The 21,320-nt window shown below is 41.8% G+C and overlaps 1 protein-coding gene across 1 annotated transcript in view; it reads left to right on the top strand.

The window, feature by feature from the left end:
- Positions 1 to 925: 925 nt before the first annotated feature.
- The window catches only part of TEX26 (testis expressed 26), a gene marked incomplete at both ends in the record, with an annotated part of 29,967 nt that continues 9,572 nt past the window's right edge, over positions 926 to 21,320 (top strand). Inside the window, 5 exons of the mRNA XM_080799396.1 lie at positions 926 to 986; positions 1,218 to 1,319; positions 6,262 to 6,343; positions 10,841 to 11,006; positions 16,314 to 16,470. Of these exons, the coding sequence (XP_080655522.1) occupies positions 926 to 986; positions 1,218 to 1,319; positions 6,262 to 6,343; positions 10,841 to 11,006; positions 16,314 to 16,470 (568 nt within the window). The remainder of the gene's footprint in view (positions 987 to 1,217; positions 1,320 to 6,261; positions 6,344 to 10,840; positions 11,007 to 16,313; positions 16,471 to 21,320) is intronic.

Genomic DNA, 21,320 nt, shown 5'->3' with positions numbered 1-21,320 from the left:
TTAAGCAATACCTTGCATATGCACTAGGGATGTTTACTTTGATACCTATTCTGTGTCCTTTGATAAACTCCTTTTTTTAAACGTCACCTTCACCTAAGGTCCTACTTTCTCAAATAACCCTTTTGCAGAGAGGGAATAGTTTTCTAAATATGTTAGAAATAGCTTTCTAAATATGTTGCCAGCAGTCTCTAATGAGTACTTCCTCTCTTTTCTTTGCACCCAGGTGGCTAATAGCTGTGTCCTAGCCTAGAAGCATTCAATTTTACTAAGTGCCTACTATGTGTTAGGTAGTTGCCAAGAATATGAAGATAAAAGGTCCTCCACATTCTGGGAAAAACTGTAACACACACGCGGGGGCCAGGAGAGACGCAATTGAGTCTGTGGAGATAGAACAATTACATTGTCCATCACAAACCGCAATGGTTCCTGCCAGAAACCTCTCCTGGTGCGGAGAAAGGTGTCACACACCCATCCCTGCCCACTCTTGTTTCCTTCTTAACGCAAAGATCTATGACAACTTGGGCCACAGTCACTTAAGTTGAAAGTTAGGAAGAGATGAAAATTCGCGATTGTAAATCTGACAATACGACTTTCTCTTCAACCTACTCGTCTTTTTGCTTCTCTCTCCAGATAGATAAGACAATGCTCAGGAAAGCTCACTGTGAGCGAGGACTGTAGGAATGCACGAAAAGTAAGTATCCATATTACTGGGAACACATCTCTGATTTCCGCACCCAGCCCCCCAGCCTGCCTGATGAAGCCCTCGCCCTACAGCTCCAGCACCTGTCCGCCCACCAGCTGAGCTGCAGGAAGTGACCCGCGTCTCCATGGCGACGCGTCACAAAGCAGCAGGGAGCCGCGCGCTGTGCGCTGTACCCAGACCGGCAGCAGCAGAGGGCACCGCCACGGCCTCTTTTGAGCAAGAATGGCACAGCCTGGGCCCGAGGCCCCGTGCCCCTCTCAGAGGGGCCACAAGATTCAGTCAAGTAAGGCTGCAGACCCTGCCGGCTGGCGGGGCAGGGGGGCGAGCTTTTTCCTGGGAACGTGGGTACGCGAGAGCAAAGGCTGCTTTTGTCTGCAAGGGTGTTTGCCTCCCTCTTATGGGTGGGACTCAATTCATGGATAGTCTTGGAGTCAGAGAGAATGAAATGTTCATGACCTTGTCCTTCTACAGCCTTCGCCATAATTTCTGAAGATTCCCTCCCTAAACCATTCAGGTGTTTTTAACCCACCACCCGCCTCCAAGAAGTGCCTAGGAGGAGATGTCAGAAAGGACGGAATAGTGCCTTTCCAGGAGAACGAGGTCAAAGACAAAGAAGGTACAGAGGTCAGACGCTCTGAAAACAACAGACCCAGGGGAGACCTGACCCCCGCGCAGTATCTAGGAATAGCACAGAAGGCAGGACCCCATGGTGGATCTGCAGAGGCAGCATCCCCCCACGTGTCTGTAGCCGAGGCTGGGAACTTGGCATTCAGAGGCCACTTCTACCTAACCTTTGTTGATTTCTCTTTCAATGGAATTTTGCATTTAACAGAGGTAGAGCTTTTCATGCTAATTTTGCATTCAAATGCAGCCGGTTTACAAAGTCAGCTTTTTGTGCCTGTGGAGGGAGAGCCATTCTAGCTGTGACGCTAGTGGCCTGATTACTGTGTAGTCAGCTCCATTCCTGGTCTTTCTCATGGCAATAATCACCCACCGCAGCCCTCTAGCTGGGTAATTTGTGGTTCCGTGGTGGCTACAGAGCAGTTAGGAACGGTTCAGCAGCAAAGTCCCTAGAATTGTAGACCAGCCAGAAAGAACGAAATGCATATTTTCAGTCCATTCATCCCTTTGAAAATTAAGGATAGAAAATGAAAAAACTTAATTCATACAAAATATATTGAAAACACTCTGTTTCTATATGATGACAAGGTGGAAAAGAGAGGCGGGAGGAGAACCTCCTTCCCAGGCTTTCCCCACTATATTCCCTTTGCATCTCTTCCTCTCTTTCCAGCCACCTGTCTGGGTTTCTTTCACTGCTTCCTCTCCCCCTTCTTGTCTGGGGTATGTGAGAGTCCTTCAAGATTAGTTCTACTTGATTTATGACCTCCATATAGTGGTCATGTCCTACCAAGGGCTTCAGGTCTACCGAAATGTGCCATTGGATTTCTAATCTCTCTCACTCACTCCTAATTTTTGAACCAATGTATCCGGCTGCCTACCAGACAGTTCCATTTGGATGTCACAGAAGGGCCTCGAACTAATATGTACAAAATGATACTCCTTGTCCTCCTAGACTTGCGGCCCATTAGGAGGGTGCCTGCTGCTCAAGGAAGAAGGGAGGGCAGCTTCATTGACACCTTACTTTGATCAGCAAGGCTCATTGATTCTGCCCCAAAGATCCCCTTCCCATGGGCAAGTTTAACTCTTTCTGCCCAATCTTGGGGCTCTACCAGGCACTCTGTGCCTCTCCATCTTCCACTGCTAAAAGTGTCATGCTCCAAAAGGTGGGACTGAGGTGTCACTGCCTAGCTTTGGTCCAAAAATAAGGTGAGGTTGGCAATGATTACCATGGGCTACTTGCTATTGAACTATATTACTAGATATGGGCTTGTAGTTGCTGTTACTAGTTTGAAGAACCGCCATTAATAACCATGAACGGATGGCTTGGAACAAAGGAAATTTATTGTTTCACATTCTGGAGGCCAGAAGTCCCAAATCAAGGTGCTGGCATGGCTGCATTCCCAACAGTAGCTCGGGGGCAGAAGCCTTTATTGCTTCTTGCAGCTTCTGGGGGCTGTCAGCCTTCTTGTGGGCTCCTCACTGCGTCTGGACCTCAACGGTCACATTGCCTATTTCTGTGTGAAATCTCCCTCTGCCTCTTATGAGGGCAGTGAAATGGCCTTTGGGGCCCACCACTAATCCAGCATGATCTCCTCATCTCCAGATGTGTCTGCAAAGGCCCCTTTTCCTTATTTGGTACCATTCCCAGGTTCTGGGGTTTGGATGTGGTTGCATCTTTTGGGTCCCCGTTCAGCCTACTCTAAATGCTTGAATCCACCATCCCCTTTAATCCTCCCAACAGCAGGGTGAACTTAGAATTATCAGGGACTGTTCATGCCTGCCTACCTGTTGGGCTATTGTGGAGGATAAAACAAGTTTCCATATGCGGAAATGCTCTGTGAAGTGTCATATAATATGCACAGGCTAGTTACTATTTTATAATATTTTCAAAACCTCATAATACATTTTCATAATTGTGAATACCTCCAGGGGTGGTAAAGTGCCAGGGTAAAGCGGGGCAAACCAGACCTCGCAGACCTCTCTTCTGCCTCACTCACATTGGGCCACTCGCCAGGTCTCAGACTCTCACATCTCATGCCCCTTCCTCTGAAAAATGCTTCACTTCACATCCTTCTGTGGTCCTTGTCCAACTCCTACTTTAAGTCCTGGCTCAGAAGCTACCTATTCTATGAAGTACCTCCAGGACCCACCCTATGCCTATTCTCTCATCCAGCCAGAAAGAATTGCACCTTCTGTGGGAACTCCCACGGCACACGGCCCAACAGCGAGTCTCTTAGCTTGTACTCACTGGAGATTCACTGTCTCCTTACTCACCTGGGAGTTCCCCAAGGCCAGGACAGGATCTCTCTGTCCTAGGGCCTGCCAGGGGGCTTGGTCCATGGGAGGGGTTCAGGACTTGACTGTAGAATGAACAGAAAATGAAAGAAGGTAGACACAGGAAGACAGAATCCTGAGAGAGGTGGACACAGAGTTACAGGGGAAAACACCAAGATAATAATAATTATATTGAGAATGAGATATGATGAGAATGAAGGCAAAAGCAGGCGGTGGCACATTCTGGAAATCGGTGTTTTAGAATATTATGATTATAGATTTTAAAGTTATTATTTCTGTTAATGAAAACGATTCATTCTAATAACATTGTATTTTCAGAAGCTGTGTCAATGGAAGTAGGAAGCACAGACACAGAGCTGACATAAAGACTTTTAATAAGAAAAGTCATTAAACAAAAAATTGTAGAAAGATGTACCAGCAATTGTGCATCTCGTCATTCTAGCCATCCAAGAGGGTTAGAATTAGGGAGAGGGAAGTCCACTTGGTCTCAGGTCCTATAGGCAGCTGGACATGGCCTCTCCTGTGCCTGACGCCTTCTGGAATAGGATCTTAGCAATAGGAGGCTGCCAGCCCCCAGCCTGTCCTCAGGAAGGGGAAAGGCCCCAGATAGGGACACCCGGAGGTGGATCTGGCTTGCCCGTGTGATTGATGGGGAGATGTTACCTGGATGTTGTGTTGCCAGGGTTTTTGAGGCCTGTTGTGGGCCTAGCAGGAAATTGGTCTGGCCTGGGTTCGTGCTGTTTGCTTTAGGAAGGAGAGAGTGAAATGTGTGGTCTCTGGGCAGAGGATCTTTCCTGAGCCTTCCAAGAGTCGCCCTCTGAGGTTCAAATCAGGTTAAGCGAAGGTTTCTTTTAAGAGCAGCTCTGCCTCCCAATTTCTTCCCACTTCCTTGTCCATACTTGGAATTCTCCGAACAAAGAACATTCAATTCTACAATTGGAACAAAATGCTTGAAAGCACGAAGTGACTCTCACTAAAGCAGCAGCGTCAGAGAAGAACGTCGTTTCTTGTCGAGTGGGATCTGGGCGGGGACACCGGGAGTGTGTGTGAGCAGTGGCACAGAGTGGAGCATGCGGGGGCTAGACTTTTGTTAGACGGGGGAAGCTGGTGGAGGTGAATCCCAACCAGAAAGAAGGCGGTGGGGAAACTGTCACGGAGCAGCAGGTCCAGCTGCCTGGCTGCCGGCAAGGGCCAGTTAAATTGGGAACAAGAGCTGGTTGGGAGATGGGGAGATGAGACAGAAAGAAACACACAGACAGCAAAATCTAAATGTTTGGTCAGGGCCCCATATGCTAGGCAGTGCATAGAGATTTTAGGACTCTTTGGGAACTGAAGATGTATTCGAGAAGAATACTTTATAGCAATTGTATTTAGGATGCGTGAGTGGGAACATCACAGACAATGAGGTGGCCATGGGGGTCTAGCAGAGAGAAGCTAGACCCCAGACAGCAGTGTATTCAGACATGAAGAGGGATGGTTTCAATCCAGGTTCCAGTGAGCGTAAGCAGGTGAATTGCCCAGGTAGGAAGAATGAGAGAACAACTGAGTTAAATTTAAAATCTTTACTCCCAAGAAGTGGGGTGGCACTTTGTGGACAATGGGAGGTTGGGGCAGTTATATTCTGTTGTTGTGAGCGTGTGCCCCATGGTTAATTCTCTGTCTTTGTCTTTGTGGACCCAGTCCCCCACATTTGCCATAGGTGATCCTTACCCTGTGCCTCCTGGAAACCCCGCCTTCCTATGGCCTTCAGGACACCACGTACTCTTGCTGACTGCTCTCCTCTGCCGGCCTCCTCCTCTGATTCCCCTTCTCCCCAACCTCTTGATGCTCGTATGCCAAAGGCCTTTGGACTGGTCTCCTCCAGCTCTCCTCCTCTCTTGATCCCACCCATGCTCACTGCTTTAAATCTCACCTGTGCTGTGGAATCTGGTGCCATCATGAGCAAGAATCCATTAGAGCTTCTCCTGATGAGTTGGAGGACTTTCCCATATGACACCATTCTGTGACAGAGAGAAGATGATGAATTAGGAGGCCACTTTTGTAAAACAAGATGGTGAAAACTAAAACCCAATGTCAAAGTATTTATAAATCTCTAGGTCATTGTATCAGCAGGTGTTAAAGCATGGAAAGAAACCAGCACTGTTGTTCACATGGGGTGGGAGGAGGGCTGAGGAGGCGAGTGACAATGAACAGAGGAAGGAAGGAGAGAGGAGAACATGCCCAGGATAAAAAGGGACATGTGAACCTTGTGTAAAATTATGTCATGTGTGTATAGGTGGAACTTCTACGATGCGTGGGAAGCTGCTCACTAAAGTCATTGTGGGCTCCTTAAAGTGATAGATAGCAGGTCAAAAAACTTTCTGTTTTATATTTTTAGGTGTTGTCTGAACACTTTAAAATAGCATGTATGAGTTTGCAGGAAAAACAATGGACCTGTTTCTCTTTAGGGAGGAACTCAGATCATTCAATTGAGCTTTCCCTTTTCCTATAAGAGGCCACAAGTTGGCCTTTGTTCCTTTAGACTTTCAATCACTATCCAAAAATTTTTTTCTCTTGCAAAATTATTTTAATTATTGAAACAACATATAATAGAAATATTCTGGTTTGCCACATTTCAAACTGTTTTGTCATCCTTTTGGCAGGTGACGCCACCTGGGATTCCTATGCCACCACCATGAGGACCGCATACACACCAAAGACCGGAGCCGTGCCTGCTTTAATTCGGTAGATCCCGATTTGTATCAGGTTGATGTACACACCTTAAACTGTTCACTTGCATTCTATTATTCAAAGTCCAAAGCCAAGAGAAAGAGTAATCAGAGAAGGCTTATAAGAATGTCCACATGGAGAACCTATTGCATGCACAGTGCTTCTCCAAGCACCAGATAGCCTCCCCACTTAAGACAGTATCCAGACCTCTTACAGGAACAAAGAAAAGGAACATATGGATCCTTCATAAAGTCACTGTGGGTCATGCTTTACAACAGAGCCAGTATATAGGTTAACGGAATTGTGCTACCTAAACGTGAAGTATGAATCGAATCTATTACCTAGTACCTAGTAGGCTGGCAGTGACTGTTGAATGAATGGCTGAATGAAGAACTGTTAGCACTTCTACCACCAACGCTGCTCTGGGAACCTGGATGGCCATAACCCACTCACCCTGACCTTCACTTCTCCATTTACTGCTTCCTCAAATGGCTTGCAGCTTCTCCATTTCCACCTGAATTGTGAGTGGTGAGAATTTCTGTCCATCAGCTGCCTCTTTAAGCTCATTAGTGGGTAAGTGAGAGTGGGATCAGGGAAGCCCTGTCATCATTCATTGCATCCATGGTGGGTGGAAAATCAGCATGGAGAAACTTCACCTGCCTGTGTGAATTGTTTCCAATAAAGAGGATCTTTTCACTCCAAGAGTTTGAGTTGTTGAGAAGTCAAATGGGGTATGGGTAAGACGTGGCTGAAGAGTCAGGCAGAAATGGGTTTTAGCCTCTGCTCCCTGCTCCTCCCCTTATTTTCTCTTCTACCTTTGGCAGGTAACAAGCCAACTATGGCTCAGTTTTATGGTTGGCAAAGTGGGTGTAATGATCCCTGCCTCAGGTGGTTGTTCTGAGGTTGGAATGAAGGCACTAGAACAGTGACTAGCATCAAGAAGTTACTCAAAAATTTTCGTTAATTTTTTCCCCAGTGTAATATCTGATAGACTTTCAACACTATAGGCCTGTAAGACTCTTGATATCTGACTTCCTGGCTATCCCACTGAGTTACATTATGTCCTCTAACTGGGAGATTTATCATCTCATGGTAATGATCATGCCAGCTTCCCAGTCAGTAACAGTTGTCTCAAGAAGAAACATTTGGGATAAAAGCCAAAAACAAATGGGCACTAATGGAGTCTAGGTCAGTGGTCTTCAAATTCGCGTATTTTTTAAGTTCACGGAAAACTTTTCATTATAAGTTCAAATGATTATGAAAGATGAATTGCATAGCCCATCCTAAACATTGACATTTTAAACTAAAGCTATGAAGTCATTAAAAAAATATAGCCAATGGGTAACCTAAACACCTTAACTTACTGATAACTTACTATGATCTTTTTTAAAAAATACACAAACTCTTCTTCAATAGACCATTTATTTAATTCCTTTTGCTTCTTGAGCTCTTATTCCACTCCACTTCCTGCATAGACTCTTACCCTGCTGTAATATATTTTGTGTTTGAAAGCAATTTATTGATCACTGCATTATACTTTGCTGAAAGTATTTTAGTATATTAATTAAAATTAATTTTTAAACATGTTATGTGACCCTAAGTATTGAGTTACCGTAATTATTTTTAGTACACAGTTGCTCAAAGCAATAAATATATTACAAATGTTAATAATTACTAAACACAAAAAGTAAGCTCTTTGGAATTGTAACTTAACGAGATAAATGTGACTGTTCTGTTTGCAATTAATTTATGTATCCAGTTTAAAGTGTTATTATTTTTGGAATGGAACTGCATTCAGCATCAATTTTTTTTCTACTTCTCATGTTTATTTTTCAATTTATAGATGCTAGTGTTGAGCAAACTTGATCATATAAATAAGTAGATGTGAATGAAAGGAGTTAAGTGTGGTGGTGTCATTCAAGACTTTGAACTCTTTCTGAGTTATATGCCAGAAATTATAAGGTGGTTTTTATGACTGAGCAGCTGACAACTTGGTTGGGTTAGTCTTTTGGTTTTATTGAAAGGAAATAATTAGATGATATGCCATCCAGTTATTGAGTTATTCCCTAACTCATTTTCAGAGAAGTATTCTGAAAAGCTACATCTTAACACGTGACTATTAAATTACATTAGTTGTTCTTTCACTTGGGAGAAACTTGTTTAATATATTTTTTCCAATTTTGTTGAGGAACAATTGACATGCATCACTGTATAAGTTAAGACATACGGTGTGATGGTTTGATTTACGTACATTGTGAAATGAGTGCCACAATAGATTCAGCTAATACCTATCTTCTCTTATAGATACAAATGAAACATTTACTATGCATTTAATGAGAGAGAAAGTTCTACCTGTTGAAAATTAATTGATCTGGCAAGCCAGCATGTACTGCCATATGTCATTACATATTTTACAATATAGATAAAATGAGGAATGGCTGTATTGGATTAAATATTTCATAATATGTTTGGGTTAAAAAAAGACTTAAGTACCCAATTGAATGATGGATACAAAAATCTGAAGGAAAAAAATAACAAAATTTTTGTGTATCGGTTTTACCTAGTGAATCTTTCAAATTTGCTAATCTCAGAAAAGATCCCAGTTATGTTCAAAAGTATCAGCATTGCCATCCTGTACTACTTCACCTGTTCAGAGGTACTCTTCTTTCTAGCTAATGACATGTCCTAGGGATTGTTTTTTTAAACTGAAAACAATCTTTAAGTTTAAATATGTGGGGGAAAAGAGTCATTTGAAGCACTCTATATTCTCTGCTCTCTTCTCAGAGGGTTCTCCTTAAAGAGGGCTGAACATTCTGTAATGGTTAGGAAATCAAAAACTAGACATTACTCTTAGCCACAGAACTCTACAGTGTACCTAAATTCAGGGGATCCCCACATGGATCACATGTCCTGGTTAGAGAAATGCACTCCCTTTGCCATCCCCTTTCCCCATGCCCTCCTCACCCTCTCAGACCTCCAAAGGCAAGCCCAAAGTAAGAGTATGGGATTTTAATGAAAATGAAGTCATCAAACGCACATGAAGATTTTCCAAAGGCAACACAGCACAGATAGCTTTAAGGGAGTTGATTTTCAGATCTCCATCTCTCAGTGTACTCTTTCTTAACATGCCTCTGCCTGAAAACAAACCTCTGTACCTACACAGGAGCTTTCTGTCCCCCATCTTTCTCTCTTCCTCGTGTCATGGTTAGATGTTATGACTTCACTTTCATTCAGGACCACAGTCCTACCTGAGCCTACACATCTGAACGATAAGTAAAATAAGTAAAATAAGTAAAATAAGTAAAATAAGTCCATCATCCAGATGTATCCCACTTTCCAGATGTTTGGTTTCTTAAAGACAGTACCTAGGCTGTCTTTAAAGAAACCCAGGCTTCTTTAAGTCCAGCCCAGGCTTCTTTAAAGAAAAAGCCAATATGAAATATTTTAGACGTTCACAAAAGAATATACAATAAATTCCTAGCCATTATCCACCTACAATAATCAACACATTGACACTTTTTATGTATACCTTCCACCCAGCCTTCCTGCTGGATAATATTGAAGCAAATTCCAGACATTGTATCATTTTAATTCAAAATATTACTTTTATGTATCTCTAAAAGATAAGGATGCCTTAAAAATATGCAACAATACCATTGTCTCAGCTCAAAAAGAAACAATTCCTTAGTATCAAATGGCCAATCAGCAATCAAATTTCCCCCAATGTCTCATAATTAAAAAAAAAACAAAAAATGAGTTAGTTAGAAATTAAATCCAAATAAGTTCTACACATTGCACTTGGTGATGGTTTTTTAACCTTCTTTAATCCATAGGTTCCCCTTCTTTTTCTTTTCTGAGAATTTCTTTGTGGAAGAAACAGATCATTGTTTTGGATTTTTCTGATTTCACCCCCACTCTGTTGTTTAAAATTTTCCTCTTTTCATGCATTTCCTATAATCTACTATTTCAAAGACTTCATCTTATTCAAGCTGGGTGTTTTGACCAAAATACCAGATCCAGGGCACGTGATAGCTGGTGGATCCTCTTCTTGAACTGTGAGTAGGAACTGGTGACCATTGCCTGGATGCATAATTTCATTATGGCCATGCAAACTAGTGATATCCCAGTTCTTCTGTATCTTCCTTTTATTAACTGGAATACTTCCATAGAGAGAAACATTTCTTCACCAAGCATTTGATTACACTGAAGTACTGTTTATAGGGGAGGGTATCTGCTCTTTAAAAAAATTAATTGAAAAGATTACTGAATTTCAGATGGCTGTTCTTTTAAATTCCATTTTAGGCTTCCCATACGTTTGTGAAGAACTGTCCTAAGGCACAGGATTGTTTCTTTTCAAGGGAATCTGGAAATTAAATTTTTTCTGGCACCAAGTGTTGAACCAGACAATCTTTTTAAAAAAAAAATGTTATAAGCAAAAGTATTTGATATGTATACTGTTGTGAGATTTGGTATTTAATCCCTTATTCTGATTTCCACTATCTTTTCTCATAGCCAAAAAAGTATCAGAAGACTAGGATATACATATTCACTTAGTGACCCTATTCCCAATCAGACACAGTACAATGATGAGTATGTTTGGAAATTACATTCTAAAGAAGATTTGGTCAAAATTGGGACTTCAAGAGGAATCGGGAGACACAAATGTCACCCCAGTCAAGTAAGCTAATATCTACAAATCTATTTAATTTAATACTGTATCAGTAATCCATAAGAATGAGAGTCTAAATATATCCCAGATTCTTCACCTGTAGTTGTGGTGGTACTTTTACTATTTTTTGCCTACCTTCTCACATTTATTTCTAACCATTTCTCCCTTATCCTCCAAATTTTTAAAAAGATTTGAAAAAAATTGAAATGAAATTCACAGGGCATAACATTAGCCATTTTAACATGAAGAATTAATTGACAATTAGTACATTCGTAATGTTCTGTAACTACCACATTTATCTTATTCCAAAACATTTCCATCATCCAAAAGGAAGCCCCACACCCATTAAGAAATTACTTCCTGCTTCCCTCTTCCCTAGCCTCTGGCAATTATGAACCTACTTTCTGTCTCTGTGGATGACCTATTCTGGATATTTTTTACGGAGAATCATACAATGTTGACCCTTCGTGTTTGGCTTCTGCACTTAGTATAATGTTTTCGATGTTCATCTACCCTGTATCATCTATCAGTGCCTCATTCTTTTTTATGGTTCTCTTTTGTGGTTGAATAATTCTCTATTGTATGTCTATACCACAGTTTGTTCATTCATTTTTCCATTGATGGACATCTGGGTTGTTTCCACCTTTTGGTTATTGTCAATAATGCTGGCACTCACAAGTATTTGTGTTTGGCATTATGCATTCTCAAACTCCCAGATCTTTTGTCATCTTGTTTATCTGGAATCCCTTCTCCTGTCCACCAAAGAAATGTATACATTCTTTAAAATGCAGCTTAAAGAGAGCTGTCTCTAATTCCCTTCTCCTCTAGATGGAAGTAGACTCTCTTCTGTGCAGTATATACCCTTCTTCTACCGTAGAAAGCAATGCTCAACTATAGTAAAGGATTTCATTTACTTGGCTTTCCCTTGGAAAGGCACCTGGATGCATTCAATAGACATTAGGTGGTAGAATGGGAAGGATTTGATGACTGAAAAGATATAAAAGACAAGGAAGAGAAAAGAATGAAGGATAATGTTTCTGTTTTTGGCTTGGATGGCTGGGTATAAGCTGTTGCTGTTTGCTGAGCTGGAAAGTGGGAAGGACCAGGTTTGGTGGGAAAGGGCATGGGAGAAATGTGAGTTCAGCTGAAGACATGTTGATTGAAAATTTGTCCAATGAGCAGTTGCCTGTACAGGTCTGGAGTCTGTGTGGGAGAGGAGAGTAGTAGATGTAGACTTGGGAATCATTAGAACATACATACCCCATTTAACTTGGTTCTTCATGGCATCCATTTATTTTAATGAATTTACCCCTTAAATATTTGCCTTGAGATTTTAAAATTAAAGAAAAGCAGTTAGTTACAATATTATACTGTGTATGTATACATACACACACACATACACACACAAGCATTTATTTTCCCTTTAGGTGTGTTGACAGCTCCCAGCCAAGGAGAGCTAGAGTGATTGGGTGTCCTGTGCATTCTCAGCCAATGGGCGGTAGTGAGGCAGATGGCCCTGTACACTTTCAAACAATGAGGGTTCCATACCAGGCTGCAGCCGCTCCAGCACGTGAATGCTCTTCCCCTCGACCTGGATTGAGGGCATGCCGCATTGTTTACTCTGCTGAGCCCTCTTGCTCTGCCATGTATTGTTTTTGTTGAATGGTTTTGACTGTGGCTCAGGGCCTGAACTAGGATGAGGCTAGCAGATGCTCCCGCTCTGCTAACAGACAGGATCTGCTTCTAAAGAACAGTTGTCCTGGGAGTTAAAATGTAGACTGTGGTTGGGAGCTCCTTCCAGGAAAGGGTGGTGAGAAACAAGGGCCGGCTGATATATTGGTGGCAATAGGGATGCATCCAAGTGTGGGCGGTCAGGTGGAAAACAGGCTGGGGGTGGGTGAGTGATGCCTCAGAGGACTAGTACTACCAGGATGAGGATATAGATGTGTGTGCCTGATGAAGCCCTGGGGAATCCCTAGGTTTGAGGTGAGGGTGAAGAAAGAAGCTGTAAATTGAGACAAAGGAACAGCCCCAGAGGAAAGCCTGAAAGATGTGGTATCTGAAATGCCTGGGAAAGGGATACAAGAGTGATCCATCATCATGTAACTTACCTCTGCTATCTGTGGAGTGTCCCATCAGAAGTCACTGGTGACTGCAAGTCCCATTCAGGATACTGGAAAAAAACAACTTAGCTGGGCTTACCAGTGACTAGGAGGGCAAAGTCCTCAGGCAGTAGATAGTTATGTGTACTACCTTTTTACTTGTTTAAGCAACCAATATTTACTGAGTGCCTAGTATGTGCCATACACTCTTCTGAACCCGAGGTTGTAGCTGTGAACAAAACAGGAAAACACCCCTATCTTTGTGGAGCTTACACTTTAGTTGGGGAGACGACAACTGATGATAAATATAACACACAGGCAGACTGTAATGTGCCATAAAAGATTAGAATGTGATAGTTTTATGGGAAAAAATGAAGAGAGTAAACTCCATCCAGAGTGGAGTGGGTGGGGGAGGGTTTGCAATTTGGGGTGGGATAATTTGGGGATGTGTCATTTAGACGGTGACATTCACACTAAGACTTGAAGGAGGTGAGAGAGAAAGCCATGTTGATATCTAGGAGAGAATCTCTCTCTCTTTCAAAGGCAAAGCCTTAAGACAGGAGCATGTCTGACATTTAAGGAATTGGGAGGAAGTCCTTGTGGCTGGAGTGTGATGGATAAAGGAGAAGGAGGAGGAGGTGAGGACAGAAAACGAAGAGGAGGGGGGTTGGGAGGGGATGAGGGATAGAGGTGTGCTGAGTTGGGGGAAGTAAATCATGTAGAGCCCTGTAGGCCATTGTGCATGGACTGTGACTATGACTCTGAAACATATGAGGAGCCCCTGCAGGATTTTGAGAAGAGGGGTCACGTGATTACACTTTAACAGGATTGCCCTGGCCGAGAGTAGACTATCAGAGAGTAGATGTGGAAGCCGAGATACTGGTTAGGAGGCCATCACGGTAATCCAGGAGATAAATGCTGATGGCTCAGTCAGACTAGGGTGTTAGGAGTGGTTGGGAGAAATGGTCAAATTCTAAATATATTTCATAGGCAAATAAGGTTTTCTGATGTAAAGAATGTGGAATGGGAAGCAAAGAGATGGACCAAGAATGACTCCAGGGATTTAGGTCTAAAGAGTGGGAAGGTTGGAGTGATCATTAACTGAAATGTAGAATATTCAAGACTGAGGGGCATGCTCAGGGGTTCAGGCGTGGGAATGTGGAGTTAGAGGTATCTAAGCTTCCAAGAGCACATCTCCAGGAGGATGTTGATATAGGGATCTGAGTTGAAGGAGAGGTCTAAGCTGAAGATAAGTAAGAGCCTTTGTATGTGAAATAAAATGAGACTGGATGAGATCATTAAGCTAGAAAAGAGAAGAGGTTCAAGGACCAAACCTTGGAGCACTTCACTTTTAAGAGGCCAGTGAAAGAAGCAGCAAAAGGGACTGAAGAAGGGGCAGCCAGTTGTGAGGGAGAAAACCCAACAGAGTGTGTTGTACTGGAAGCCAAGTGAACAAAATGAAGAAAAAGGACTGAGCATTGTGTGAAATGCTGCTGGCAGGTCAAAGAAGATGAGGATAGAGTTGACCATTGACTTTAGCAGAATGGAGTTCCTTGGTTGCCTTGACAAGAGCAGTTGTGGTGGAAGAATGCTTGGTTAGTGTGAGATGGAAAGCTTCTCGGAGAACTGGCTGAGTCTAGATTTGGGGTGGGAAATGTGCAAGATGAGTCTGGAACATCTTGTCATGCCACATAGCCAAAAAACCCATAAAAAACCACTAGAGTTATATTAAAATTAAAGAAGTACCTACAGGCCAAAAATGATTTGAGCGTCTATAGGAATAATTTATGCAATAGATTGAAACACATCAAATATGCTTAGATCTGTGAGTTCTGTTAAAAAAACCACACACACACACAAAAACTGGTGACACTTTCAGAGGATGATAAAAACCAATTCATTATCTTAAAATCTGACAAAGGGGGAAAGATCAAGCTTTTCTTTCTGCCTTATCTATATGAACTATGATTGGAATATCATCCCATTGTATCTGTTAATCTAGGCATTAAGCATCAATAGCTGCTAACATCACACAAAGAGAAACAGCTGTATGTTATGGTCCTCTTTGCCAAATACAGTCTTGCCAAAGGGATTTATCCCACGTGTAAGTCAGTCTGGATCTAGCTGTCAATTGCAGGAAATACAGGGAACAGAGGAACTTGTTAACCTGCATAATGTGTATGCATTCCACACAATCTGGAGTGTGGGAACCTCTTCACATCAAATGGCTTTGTTTCTTCAATAGATTATAAGGGAAAGAGGGAACAGAGAGGGACCCTGAAGATTAAAAGACACTTTAAAGACACATTTTGGGGACAGGGAATATATGTAACTATTTGGGGGGAATTTCAGTAAAAGGCAGACTGGGAGTAACACCTTAATAACTAGAGGGGAAGATAGAGTGAAGAGAGAGTTTTCCTTTCTAAGAGAAATGAAGGCAAGCTTGGATATTGGCAACCATGACCCCAAAGAAAGGGAGAAATGGAAGTTGCAAGAGAGGAGTGAGAATTTTGGGGCTCATGGGCCAGAGTAAGCTAAATGCAGTGGACTGTGGTGTACCAGACACAGTGGGCCCTGCTAAAAGCACCTGCTGCTCCATTCCCATCACAGCATAAGTGAGTGCCGATGTGGTGGCTGGGTGGTGTGGTGGGCTGTGTGTGGAGGTTCTCGTCAGAGGGCTTCAGTTTTCTCAGGGAAATAGGAAGCAAGGTTATGAGAGAGTGGGAATATGGAAAGAGGTGCTGGAGGTTTCAAGTTTCATGATCATAAAATTTCTTTGCAGACAAAGACAAAGAGAGTGCCTGCCCTCCGCCCCCCTACATGCTCATTCTGAGGCCTCTCCATGGGGGGCCAGGTGTGTCTCGAAACTTGGGGCTCTGAGGGGAGGCAGCAGCTATCTGCTTGGGCGCTTAGAGCCAAAGCTAGCATGGGTCTTCTTCTCTGGTCTTGGCTGGAGATTTCTGGTTGCAAGTACAACTCTTTGGACTTTGCAGTCACTTTTTCTTGTCTCAATATGAAAAAGTCAAAGAAATTACAAAGTACCTGTTACAGCTGTGTAAATTGTTGGTTCCTGTTGACAGGCTCCTGCAAACAATGCAGTGTGGTAGTGGGATGTAAAGGACCCAGAGGAATATGTACACACAGATACTCAGAGTCTTCATTCAATTAGGGGAACCCATATGGATTTTCTTAAAAACTGTGTTTGTATTCATAGGACATCTTTCCCTGGACACTACCTCAAGGTCAACCAGCAGCATCAATAAAGAGCTATCTCCCTTGGAAAATTGCTGCTACAGAGGAAGAGGTTAGGAAGGCAATATCAAATCAGTTTATTTCCAATACTAAAAGAGATTTTGTGGACAAAGCAGAAGGTAAACATGTTCATTTTTCTCCTTTTCCTGGTTACGTGTTGTGCACTGGAGTTGCTGTGGTGAACACCCAAGATGCAGTGCCTTTTCTCAAGGAACTCACAATATAGACACAGAAAAAGGCAAATTGGTAAACAAAGACAGTCAAGTATGAAAAGGTGCACCATGTGGAAAATGCTGTGGGTACACGTAATAGGACATGTAGCCCAAAGGGACAGCCTTCCTGGGCCTGAAAAACGAGGATGGAAGAACCTGGAGAAGATAAAGTGGTCAAGTTAAACATGCTGTTTCCAATTATTGTTATTTTTAAAAATTGAAATGTACTTCTATTAAACTAATGCTTGTATACAGTGAAATCAAATAGTAGCATAAGGGCTTATTACAAAATAACAACCGTTCTTTGACCCCATTGGCAATCAGTTCAATCCTTTCAACTGCTTCTTATGTAATCCTCTATATTTTAAAATAATATGCATATACTGCTATTTTCTTTTTAAGATTGTATTTATTTATTTGACAGAGACATAGCAAGAGAGGGAACACAAGCAGGGGGAGTGGAAAAGGGAGAAACAGGCTTCCAGCTGAGCGGGGAACCTGAAGCGGGGCTTGATCCCAGGACCCTGAGATCATGACCCAAGCCAAAGGCAGATGCTAAAGCCTGAGCCACCCAGGTGCCCCTATACTGCTATTTTTGATTCCTCAATTTTAGACATTATTATTATTGACTTCCTGTTATGGTGGTTAAGGATTTGGCTCTCCTGTAACTCTTTCTCACACCCCTTCCATTCATTCTCTCAAAAATTATATTACAAATTCTTGCATAATTCATTGCTAATATTTATATTATGATGATATGATGATATGATTATGTAAACATTCACCACGGAGCCAGGTGGTACTTTATGATTGTTTCCTTTCCTTTACATTTTCTTTTTTTTTAATTTTTGTTTTTTTACCAGAGTTAATAATTGACTTTTTTTTTTATATGCCTAGTCTTCTATGTCCCTGTCGCTACTTTTTTCCAAATACTTTGTCACATACTTACCAGGATTTTTTCCAAACACAGTTTCAAACATTCTACCACTTCTGGTAGTTTTCCTACAGGTCATCTCTCGGACATCCTTCATCATTTTCCTCTAACCTAGACTGGTTGTTTCGTGGGTTTGCTGCCCAACTGTGCCCTGGGACTTCCTTTTTCATCATTCTGGGAATTGCTTTGGCCTCTGCCTGCACTGGATCTTGTTTCCTCTTCTTCATTCTTGTCCCTCTTCCCTGGTTTTGGTGAACCACATCTTCCAGTAATTCCCTAAAAAAGTGTGCATGGGAGGAACTTTTTTGAGTATGTGCTTCCCAATTTGGAAATATCCTTTTCTCTTCCTTATATTTGTCTGATAGTTTGACTGGATATAAAATTCTAGGATGATAATCACTTTCCCTAGGAATCCATTCCTCTAAATGTCTTCTAGCATCCAGGATTTCTTTGTAGAAGACTGATGCCATTTTGATTCCTGACCCTGTTGTATTTTTTTTTTTTTCTGAAAGTGTGTAAGATCCTTTCTTTATTCCTGACATTCTAAATTTCACAACTGTATGCATTAGTAATAGTCTTTTGTCAATGATTATGTTAGACATTCAGGGGCTCTAGAAGCTATAGTCATGTCCTTCAATTCTGGGCATTGTTTCCTACATAGTTCTTTCCTACTGTTTTCCCATCTCTTTTTTTCTGTTCTCTTCTGGGACTCTTATTTGTTGGACTGATCCTCCAATTTTCTTACCTTTTCTCTCCTAGTATCTTTCTCTTTGTACTTTTCTTCTGCTGACTTGAAAAATTCTTTACCTTTTAATGTAATTCTTCTGTTGAATTTTTAATGTCCGATCTCTTGTTCTCCTTCTTGCTAATCTTTTTGTTTGATGAATAAAATTAATAAGGATATTTACTGCAATATATAGACCTCTGCCCTCAACATGATTACTTTTTTTTTTTTAACATGATTACTTTTTAAACAGCATTCTGTTCTTGTTTTATATATGTAGGAATTCTTACAAATTTTAGGATATTTATGATATACTTAATTTTCAACATTTTCATCTATTCCTTGTTTTGTCTCTATTTTCTCTGAATGTTTTAATGGTCTAATGAAAATCTGATCTTTTCTAATTTACATGATTTACTATGATGCTCATAAAACTTGTCTCAATTCTGGGGACACTTCTGTTTCTTGAAGTGAGTATATGGAAAATATTAATCTCTAAGGTTCACCAAACCTACAAGGGAGATACTCAAATCTGATTGGAAGCTATATATGGAGATGGTGCTTGTTAGCTGGTGCTTGTTTTAGGTGGTTAGGTGATAAGCTTTTTGTTGGGAAACCTGCAAATGCCTGAATTTTAGGTCAGTTTCTCCATGAAGATAAACACTTGGCTGTTGGCATTCAGAGTAGGATTGGGGAGGTAACTGGGATCTTTCTGCTTGCTGTGCAGATTCTCACCGAACCCTTCTTTTTCCTTTTCAGCATCCCATTATACCCACCTTCCACTGTGCCTGATGTTGTGGCATCCCAAGCTTCTTTGGTTCAGTTTTGCACCTAATAAACTTGTGGTTAGGAAAAGACAGTCAAATGACTCATGAAGTTAAGAAGATGGTGCAGGAACTCTATTCACTCTGTATGTAAGCCTTCACCAGACCTCTTGTTTTGAGCCTGAGCTGCAGTATCTGCCTTCCCCCGCACCTGTTACAGAAACCTGTTGGGGTTCTGTAGTGTGGCTGAGCTCACTGTTTCGTTATACCCTTCGGCAGTCACTTAGTTTTAGCTTCCTCTAATTTGCTAATTAATTTGACACATCTGTATTTGACTTCCATCTTCTAAAAATGTGTTGACCTCTAATCTATCATTCTGGTGAAATTTGGGGAAGGAGGAGTAAAATATAATATAGATGATCTTTTGTGAATCTAAACTGGATCATATTATCCTGTTGCTTTATTTCACTGGCTTTGCATTGCACTTTGCATAAAATCCAACTCTCATTTCCTTCTTTCTGTTCATTCTGTCATACAAGGCTGGCCTGGACCTTGCTTCCCTCTTCACTGTTCCTTCTCACTCCATCTTCCTCATTCACCAGGCTCCAGTCTCGTGGAGTCTCAACCAGTCTCATCCTAAACTCCTATAAGATGCCACCCCCCCCCCACCTTCAGCCAGTGTGCAGACTGCCCCCTTTGCCTGCATTGTTCTTCTTCCAGCTCCTTCTGTGATTTTACTGTATCATTCTATAGATGCCAGCTTAAATGTCACCTTGCCTGTGAGAGATTTCCTTACTATTTTATCTGAAGAGGTGTGCCACCCCCTCATTTGTTACCTTCTAGCTCCTTGCACTTTGCAGTCATTTGTTTACTGATTCTTATTTTTTTGTTGTTTTTGTTTTGCTCTTTCCTCCACTATTCAGCAGGTGCCCAGGCTTTATTCACTCAGAATCTTGTGCAATATATATAGTCCAGTCCTGGTGTATAGGAGATGCTCTGCAAATATTTGCTGAATGATGGAAAAAAAATATTGGAAGTGCACTTTTTGAAGTTAGATGAGTATAGAATCAAAAGACCTCCATACTTCAGATAAACATTAAGGGTGATGGGAAGACATTTGAAATGTCAGCATTCTTAAAAGATGTCTTCGAGCTTCTAATCAAAGTCCTTTCAGTGTGTGCAAATTATCATTTCCCCATGTGTAGATAAATACCGAAGACCTGCCAAGAGTCTCTACTAAATCTCTTAGCTCCATCTGCTTTTCTTCCTCCCCAAAGCCACTGCTATCTGTGTCTCCTCCTTGGATGACCTCTAATCCAGCTCCCTTTTCAGTTTCGTTGCCTCCAATTCATAGCTGATCCTATAGCCACAGTGAGTTTCCAGATGTGCAAATTGGTATCACCTTCCAGTTGAGAAACCTTCATTGACTCCCCATTGTCCTCAGGATAAAAGCTAAATGCTTTAATGTGAGTCTGTACAGTCTGGTCCCTGCCTGCCATGCCAGCATTCTCAACCTCGACAACCCCCACTCTCCCTGTGAGACTGACTGCCCTCCTTTCTCCAGACTCACCATGCCCCCAGCAGCCTTATGCCTTTTGCACACACTGCTTCCTTCCTGTGGAACACCTGTCCCTCTCTTCTTTTAGCCTATGTCTATCCGTAAGTTAAGTCTAAATATAGGCTTCGTTTCTCTCCTGGGAATCTTCTCTGATCCTCCAAGTTTGGATTGGTGACCCTCCTATGTGTTTTTATAGATCTTATTCTTATCTCTTTTGCAGGGTTTATCACCTAATATTGTAATTCTTTTTTTATTTTTTTTGGTATCTGTTTCTCTAATGCTTTAAGCGTCTGGAACATAGGGACCATATCTTATCTTTGTATCCTCATTACGGTATTAAGGCAAATGAACGGGAAGCACTAAAGGGTGCTTGTTTTCAGATTCAGGCTTGGAGAACTTGGCTTTGATGAATTGGAACAGCAGGCAGAGACAGTAGAACTAGTTCTCACTTGGCTATATGGATTATGTGCCAGTGGTCCCACTGGTTTTGAATAGTCTTTGCTGTAGATGTACTTTTGAATTGGGCCTTTCTGCAAATGCCATAATAATCTTCAATGGGCCAGTTTCTCTCTTTGGGCTATAGCTACATTAGTGTAATATCACTGTTATCTAGAGAAAAAGAAACAGTGGGAGCTGAGCTCCTGAGGAACAGGGATGGCTCCCTGTGAGGGGTCTGAGCCTTGGAGGTGCAGTTAGCATTGGGTCTCGTTAGCTGTGAGTCATGGTTATCCTGTCTGTCCAAACTTCAATACCACTATGGGGACTTCAGGGGTTGGT

The sequence above is a fragment of the Martes martes genome, assembly GCF_963455335.1.
Source record: "Martes martes genome assembly, chromosome: 3".
NCBI classification, from domain to species: domain Eukaryota; kingdom Metazoa; phylum Chordata; class Mammalia; order Carnivora; family Mustelidae; genus Martes; species Martes martes.
Note: the sequence above shows the minus strand (reverse complement) of the source record. Positions and strands in the feature narration are given on the sequence as shown.